At 51.8% G+C, this 8634-nt stretch overlaps 1 protein-coding gene across 1 annotated transcript in view; it reads right to left on the bottom strand.

The window, feature by feature from the left end:
• WDR60 (WD repeat domain 60) overlaps positions 1–8634 on the bottom strand; it is a 97694-nt gene that overhangs the window by 82909 nt on the left and 6151 nt on the right. The window contains exons 2-3 of the mRNA XM_011941603.1: positions 1953–2006; positions 31–451 (exon numbers count right to left, since the gene is read on the bottom strand). Of these exons, the coding sequence (XP_011796993.1) occupies positions 31–451; positions 1953–2006 (475 nt within the window). The remainder of the gene's footprint in view (positions 1–30; positions 452–1952; positions 2007–8634) is intronic.

The raw sequence follows: 8634 nt of genomic DNA, 5'->3' as shown, positions 1-8634 counted from the left end.
AGCCCTGCAGGAAGGCAAACAGGGACCCACCTGAGCGGCCTTTCCTCTCCGCCCGCTCCAGGAGCCGCCGGTCGTGTGTCTCCTGGCCCAGCAGGTTGTGGCAGGCCACAGTCTGCCGGGGCTCTTCCTTCTGGACCCTTCTGTCTCTTTCTTTTTCCCTGTCCTTTCCCCTGCTGTGAGACTTTTCTGCCTCTCGATGTTTCTCCTTCAGCTTTTCTTTCTCCCGGTCTTTTGCGTCTCTTCTCCTCTCCCTCTGTCTGTCTCTGTCCCTCTCCCCACGAGGACTCTCCTTAGCAGTGTGGACTTCAGCTGCCCTGTCTCTGCTCCTGGCATCCTGGTCAGGATCCCTGCACCTCGGCTCCTTGTGTTCAGGAAGGTCCATCTCAGACTCCTTATGCAGCTTCTTCTCTCTGTGCTTCTTTTCTTCCTTGGAACCGCCTGACTGTATGGCCTAAAACAAGAGAACAAAGGGTCCTCCGTGACCAGGAAGGCAGATTTCCATTAGACTTTTAATACCTCAATGTGAGAAGCACGTACAGCTGAAGGACCTTAAAACATATTTGCATTCAGCTGCTTTCCAATCTCAGTTTCCAAGGACATGGAGTCAAGCTTAGATTTCTACAACTGCCCACCCACACCCCTGATATCATGGACATTCACATTTATCGGCAAATCAAATCTAAAATACTACGTGTATCAGAGGGTGAAAAATTACCTATCGGGTATAACGTTCACTATTTGGGTGACAGGTGCAATTCGGGTGACAGGTACAATTCGGGTGTCAGGTACAATTCAGGTGTCAGGCGCACTAATGGCCCAGACTTCACCACTCTGCAAGATACGCATTTAAGAAACCTGCACCTATAACCCCTAAATGTGAAAAATAAAGTAAAATTCAAAAAAAAATAAGTAGGGCCAGGCACGGTACCTCACACCTACTATCCCAGCACTTTGGGAGGCTGAGGCAGAAGGACTGCCTGAGGCCAGGAGTTCAAGGCTAGCCCGAGCAACACAGCAAGATCTGCATCTTACCCAAAAAATTAAAAAATTTAAAAAGTAGCAGGCCTGGTGGTTCATGTCTGTAGTCCCAGCTACTCAAGAGACTGAGGCGGGAGGACAGCTTAGGCCCAGAAAGTCAAGGTTGCAGTGAGCTATGATTTCACCACTGCCCTCCGGCCTGGGTAAAAGGGTAAGACCCCATCTCTAAAACATAGAGTAAAATTAATTAAAAATAAATAAATAGGCCAGGCGCGGTGGCTCAAGCCTGTAATCCCAGCACTTTGGGAGGCTGAGACGGGCGGATCACGAGGTCAGGAGATCGAGACCATCCTGGCTAACACGGTGAAACCCCGTCTCTACTAAAAAATACAAAAAACTAGCCGGGCAACGTGGCGGACGCCTGTAGTCCCAGCTACTAGGGAGGCTGAGGCAGGAGAATGGCATAAACCCGGGAGGCGGAGCTTGCAGTGAGCTGAGATCCGGCCACTGCACTCCAGCCTGGGCGGCAGAGCGAGACTCCGTCTCAAAAAAATAAATAAATAAATAAATAAATAAAATCCTACATGTGTTAAAAGAGAGATACCGAAGCTGTGTTTTAAAGTCGCTAAGACACAAACCACCTGGGCCCCATACAAATGAGGACTCCCACCGCCGTCCCAGAGCCCCTCTCCCCACCCCACTGCTGCAGCCCCTGAAGCCAGCACCCCCACCCCGGAGCAGTGCGGGGGCTCCGGAGCCATGGCAGGGCCCCACGAGCGGTGGGAGGGTCCAGCTGGCTTAACAAACGTTCCAGAGGGATTGTGAGCTGCACGCCTTCACCTCTGCGTTGAAAGTACTTCTGCAGTGAGGCACACGTAACCAAAGTTACACAGTGTTGTGTACCAGGTAAAGTGGGTCCAAGAAAACCACACGAGTCCCTCACAGACCCCAATCCAAATCTTTACAATCATTACCCGGAGATGTTTTCTGAGGTCATCTGCTTTCCAGGTATCATCTTTGGTTCTTCTCTAAATAAAAAAGTATAAAGTTAGAAGGTTTAAAGTTTAAAATAATTAATTGTCTGTGCTCTAGTAAGCAGCTTTTCCATTAGGCCATTTAAATCAATGGCAGTTAATTCTTGACATGCCAGAAAATACTTCTCTACTTCCTGCAATAAAAGGTAACAGAAATACAGATTTTTAAAAATTATTCACTAGTCTAAAATGACACATTATTATAAAATGTATCCCTTTGGCTACTATTAAATATTACAAAATAAAAGTGAAAACAAGTTACAACAGCAGTTGAACAAGAGGAAGGACAAATATTCTGTGGATTTAAAATATCTTCTGTCAGACTGTATTTTCCAAAAACAGCCACAACAGACTCAAGTCCCAACTGCTGCGCGCAGGAGTCTGTGCTCCTTCCGCGGCTGCTGGGCTCGACCCAGGACATAAGGCGTCGTGGGCCTCCCAGGACAATGGGTTTCCACCTGGTCCTCCTGGGCTGCAGATCCAGATACTCCCCTGTGAGGAAGAGAAGCAGCCCTGCGGAGAGGCCCCTGCGGATGCCACAGCCCAGAGGGTCCGTCACAGCCAACACCAGGGCAGGTGCGTGAGAGGCACAGCTCCCGCGGCCCCCCATGAGTCACCACCTCCCGAACCTCGAGTCTCCCCAGCCGAGGCCCCAGGTATCAGCGACAGAACTAAGCCTGCTGCTGTGAGCTCTCCTGACCCACAGAGTATGTGAGAAAATCAGACGGCTGCTGTTGTCTCACACCACGGCCCTTTACACAGCAACAGCAGCTGGGACGTATTATAGACAGAAACGAGTTTAGCATCTGGTGCGTACCACATGCTATCCTGAGTCAAGCACAGTATTTCACTCTCACAACCCTACTAAGAAGGCTATCAGCTCCATTTTTCTAATGAGCACAGGGAGGCATCGCGAGGCTCAGCAGCTTTCGGCTCTGGAGTCCTGCCAAGTGCCAACACACGTCACAAACGGAACCGACCCCTGTGGAGTGAAAGCTCAACAGTCGCCAGGGAAAGCCTGCCTGCCCCTGAGGACACCCGGTCACACCCGTCTGCTGCACTGGGCAACCGGTGGGCCCACAAGCTCACCTGTCTCTCTGGCCCTCACGGTCCCTGTACTTGTATTCAGCAAATAAACGCCAAGCTCCTCACACACACCGAGCACTGCTGCAGAGCTGGGGCTGCGCAGATAAAACTCAAAAAAGGCCCCAGGCCCAAAAACACCGCCCAACTCCTCTGATATTTGCTGTTCTCTACCGCAAAAGCGTTTGCTCCTCGCTGGATAATCCACCTTTCCAGAGTGATGACCTCCCTCCAGCTAAGCCCTCAGCTTCCGGAAAGGAAGGCCTGTCTTAGTCCTCTGTCACCAGCACTGCTGAGCATGTCGCAGTGCCTCACCACCAGCCGTGAGAGAATCCACAGTGTGTGCCAGGAAAGGAGGCATCCGGGCAGCCGGCTTGCCAGGTATCCAACCGCTCTAAGAATCTGAGGGGGAATACTAAAATAACAAGGTGCCGTGGTCTTAAAACATTTCCACTGACTCTTCAACAACCCTTCTTTTACAAGTCAAGCCGATTCCCCTTCCGGCCAACGTGGGCCAGATTCTACGTCACACTCTTCTTCGTCGTCGTCTTTTTGTTTTTCTGACGGTCTGGTTCCGTCACCCAGGCTGGAGTGCACTGGCGCAACCTCGGCTCAAGTCATCCTCCCACCTCAGCCTCCCGAGTAGCTGGGATGACACCTGGCTAACATTTGTATTTTCTAGAGACAGAGTTCCGCCACGTTGCCCAAACTGCTGAGCTCAAGCCGCCCGCCCGGCCACACTTCTGATGAGGAGGGCGGGGTGGAGGCCTAGCTGTGTGCCTTCCTGCTCAGGGTCCCTTCCAGAGCTTCCACCTGGCTGTGGCGCCCACTTGCTCTCACCGCACACCCTGGGAGAGGCAGCTGCCATAGCACAAGGATGCCCAAGCACCCCTGGGGAGGCCCAGACAGAGGCCGGCACCAGCCCACACCTCAGAAGGGCCCCTAAGCCCAACCCAACCTTCAGAGAGCATGAGGACTGCACCCTAACGTCCCCCCATGCCACCCCCAAACCCCAACCCACAGGAACCGGAGGACAGGAAAGGCTGACTGTGCTCTAAGGCAAGGTTGGGACTCCCCTTCTGCACCCTCGCCCCCAGCTGGGGCGCCTCCTGTCACACTGCACCACCGCCTCCTGGCAACCCTCGAGACGGTGATTCCGACAAGATCCGTGCTGGTCTCCCCGAGGGGAGCATGAGCTTTGCCAGTGCAGCCACAGCTCCTTCTTCCGTGCTGCTCCTGCTCCACAGCCGCACTGAGGCCTGAGCAGAACCTCAGTGCAGAACACACAGGTGCTTATCACCACGCCACAGTAACACAGTCCAACACCACAGGGCACAACCCTACGACCCCAGTAAAACCTACCCACTTATCACCACGCCACAGTAACACAGTCCAACAACACAGGGTATAACCCTACGACCCCAGTAAAACCTACCCACTTATCACCACGCCACAGTAACACCCTCCAACAACACAGGGTACAACCCTACGACCCCAGTAAAACCTACCCACTTATCACCACGCCACAGTAACACTCCAACAACACAGGGTACAACCCTACGACCCCGGTACAACAGAGCTTCATGCTAACCCTAACTGCGTATCACCACACCACAGTAAAATACTCCAACAACACAGGATACAACCCCACAACCCCACAACCCTGGTACAACAGAGCTTGATGATAAACCTAACTTCAGCTAAGCAAAATCAATCAAGGATGATTTCCTGCAGAGAATACACCATAACTATCCAATTTTTCCCTTTGAGAAACACTTCCTTAAAGATACAAATAAAGGAAGCATTTGGGAGTTTGTTTCAAAAAAAAACAGATTTAGTCCAAATGAAAAATGGCAACTTTTCATGGACAAGCCACTAAAACTCTTCCTGGACATGGGAAAATTAGGGCAAACAAAAAAGCTGTAATACCTCATAAATATATTAAATAATTTTTTTTTGACACACTCTGTCACCCAGGCTGGAGTGCAGTGGCCAGATCTCAGCTCACTGCAACCTCCACTTCCTAGGTTCAAGCAATTCTCATGCCTCAGCCTCCCGAGTAGCTGGGATTACAGGCACCCGCCACCACGCACGGCTAAGTTTCATAATGTTAGTAGAGACAGGGTTTCTCTATGTTGGTCAGGCTGGTTTCGAACTCCCAACCTCAGGTGATCCGCCTACCTCAGCCTCTCAAAGTGCTGGGATTGCAGGTGTGAGCCACCGTGCCTGGCCAACTCTTTTTATTTAAAGTTAACTTCTACAGAAAGGTTTAATATAGGACCTACAAAAGGGCTGAATGGAACCCAGGACACGAGTGACCGGAGAGGGGACGCCCAGGATACTCAGGGACAGTCCAACAAGGAGACCCAGGAGATGTGGGCGCCACAGAGAGGGGATGCCCAGGACATGAAGGGGCAGTCCAACCAGGGGACGTGGGCACCACAGAGAAGGGACACCCGGGACACTCAGGGACAGTCCAACCAGAAGATGTGGGCACCACAGAGAAAGGACACCCAGGACACTCGGGGACAGTCCAACCAGGAGACATGGGCGCCACAGAGAGGGGACACCTAGAACATTAGGGGACAGTTCAACCACAAGACATGGGTGCCACACGCAGCGGATGCTGAGGACATTCAGGGGACACTGGGAAGGCACAAGGCCACCAGCTCAGAATGTGAAAAGTTAAGTGTGTCACAAAACCCATCCAGTGGGGTTTCTTAATGGTTGTTAACATTACTGATGCGGATGAAGTTAAAAACCCTCAAGACAAGAGGTCTCTCACAGAGATCACAGGATTCTTCTTTGCTCTCTCTAGTTTTCAGGAAGAAAAAAAACAGCCATTTTCTTAAATGCACAGAATGCTGACTACCTTGGAGCACTTAAAACTCAGCTAATATGGAATGTTTACCCTCAAGTTTTCTATCCATGCTGTCTCCCTCTCTAGAGTTTCAAATGGTTCAACAACGATTTACAGCTTCCCTGCTCCGGTGCTGTTGGTCCCCACTTGCCACATGTAAACCACATGCTTCTGCCAAGGCCTTTTATAGACCAACTTGACCAGCCCTCAGACTCTGCCCTATGGAGCAGCCCAGCAATCCATGCTTAAAATCAACTCTTCAGCCGGGCGCGGTGGCTCAAGCCTGTAATCCCAGCACTTTGGGAGGCCGAGACGGGCGGATCACAAGGTCAGGAGATCGAGACCATCCTGGCTAACACGGTGAAACCCCGTCTCTACTAAAATACAAAACATTAGCCGGGCGTGTTGGCGGGCGCCTGTAGTCCCAGCTACTCCGGAGGCTGAGGCAGGAGAATGGCGTGAACCCGGGAGGCAGAGCTTGCAGTGAGCTGAGATCCGGCCACTGCACTCCAGCCTGGGCGACAGAGCGAGACTCCGTCTCAAAAAAAAAAAAAAAATCAACTCTTCAAGTATGGAACCGATGGGCAAAGTTCCCCAGTACTCCCATCAGAACAAATCCCAAGCTGGGGACAGGGGCGAGACATCAGGAGAGCCAGGCAGCAAAGCCATCAGCACGATTCAGCCCACACACTAGTGGATGAGAACTGGAGCCTGCGGTCTTCAGCATCTGCAAGCTTGGGTCCTGGGCCGGCATCCTTCGTGCACATGGCGAGCAAACAGGAGTGAAGGGGCTGCCTAGCACCAACTCCCCAGGGCCTCTGTCCCTCGATTTACGCTTGATTCACATCAACTAAATCATCTAGAACCTTTTCATAACAAAACTCTTTGGAGAACTGTACAGTAAGAACCCTGAACAATGTTTACATCCCTTTGATTTGCCTCCCGAACAAAATAGATCAAACTGATTTAACTCCCCTTCCCCTCAATGCAGGGCTTTAAGGGAATTCTTTTCCGCACTCTCATCTCATCCTGAAATACAAGGAGAAGTAAACCTGGGCTGAAATCACCTCCAAGGCGCACCATCAGAGGTGGTGGAGCCAAAACATCACTTGCAGGGAGGACACTCAAGGCCCAGATGGAAATCAAACTCCACCCCTGTGCCATCTCGTCAGACCCACACTCCAAGTGGGTGTGCAGGCTTCTGCGCTCTGTAAGCCAAACAGCAGAAACCCCTGGACCTGACGCTCACTGCTCCTGCCACATAACCTCCAACAGCTGGGCGGACTCCAGCAAGAAGGTGCTACTGGCATCTGCAGCCACCCGTGGACAGTGGGCTTCTCCCCTTGCTTTCCAACCCAGCCTCCTCTTTTAGAAAACACTCATCAGAGGTTAAATTTTTTTTTTTTTTTTTTTTTTTTTTGAGACGGAGTCTCGCTCTGTCGCCGGGGCTGGAGTGCAGTGGCCGGATCTCAGCTCACTGCAAGCTCCGCCTCCCGGGTTCACGCCATTCTCCTGCCTCAGCCTCCGGAGTAGCTGGGACTACAGGCGCCCGCCACCTCGCCCGGCTAGTTTTTTGTATTTTTTAGTAGAGATGGGGTTTCACCGTGTTAGCCAGGATGGTCTCGATCTCCTGACCTTGTGATCTGCCCGTCTCAGCCTCCCAAAGTGCTGGGATTACAGGCTTGAGCCACCGTGCCTGGCCCAGAGGTTAAAATTAAATACTGATTTGAACTAGTTAATTACACATTAAGAAATGTTTAAAGGAAGTTATTTTGGGCCAGGTTTCATGGTGGCTCACACCTGTAATCCTAGCACTTTACTAGGCTGAGGTAGGAAGATTACTTGAGCCCAGGAGTTCAAGACCAGCCAGAGCAACAGAGCAAGACCCCATCTCTATTAAAAAAAGAACATTCAGCCAAGCACGGTGGTTCAACCGTAGTCCCAGCTACTCAGGAGGCTAAGATGGGAGGATCACTGGAGCCCAGGAGGTTAAGGCTGCAGTGAGCTGTGATAACACCACTGCACTCCAGCCCAGGTGACACAGTGAGACTCCACCTCTTTTAAAAAATAAACAGATGAAAGGGTCATCAGATGCCACTATTTCTGCTTCTAACATGTTTCTAAATCCATTCTTCCTTCCAGTGCCACCACCACAAATCCATTCTGGACCTTCAGGATGACCACTAGCTCTGTGCAAAGCAGCAAAGGCATCATCCAGCCTGAGTCCCCACACGACGAAGACACGGTGGCCCAGCCCTGTGACATTCACCTACATGGACCCAGTGGTATAGCACTGACGTCCACATTGTCATCCTGTTTCCTGCATGACACTGACAAAGAAAAGAAACTAATCTGAGGAATGGGAGCTCCTTTAAATGTTTAGATCCAGAGTCACTGAAATGTGACAGTGGTCACATCTCACTCCCCGCCACACCCGGAGCTAACAACGTCCCGCTCCCCCCACCCCACACCCGGAGCTAAGGATGTCCCACTCCCCCCCGCCAACACCCGGAGCTAAGGACGTCCCGCTTCCATCCCACACCCGGAGCTAAGGACGTCCCGCTTCCCCCCACAACACCCGGAGCTAAGGACGTCCCGCTCCCCCCCCCCACACCCAGAGCTAAGGACGTCCCCTCGGCTCCCACCGCCCCAACCCAGAGCTAAGGACGTCCCGCTCCC

Source organism: Colobus angolensis, unplaced genomic scaffold (assembly GCF_000951035.1).
Source record: "Colobus angolensis palliatus isolate OR3802 unplaced genomic scaffold, Cang.pa_1.0 Scaffold2, whole genome shotgun sequence".
Taxonomy (NCBI): Eukaryota; Metazoa; Chordata; class Mammalia; order Primates; family Cercopithecidae; genus Colobus; species Colobus angolensis.
This window is presented reverse-complemented; position numbering and strand designations above follow the sequence as displayed.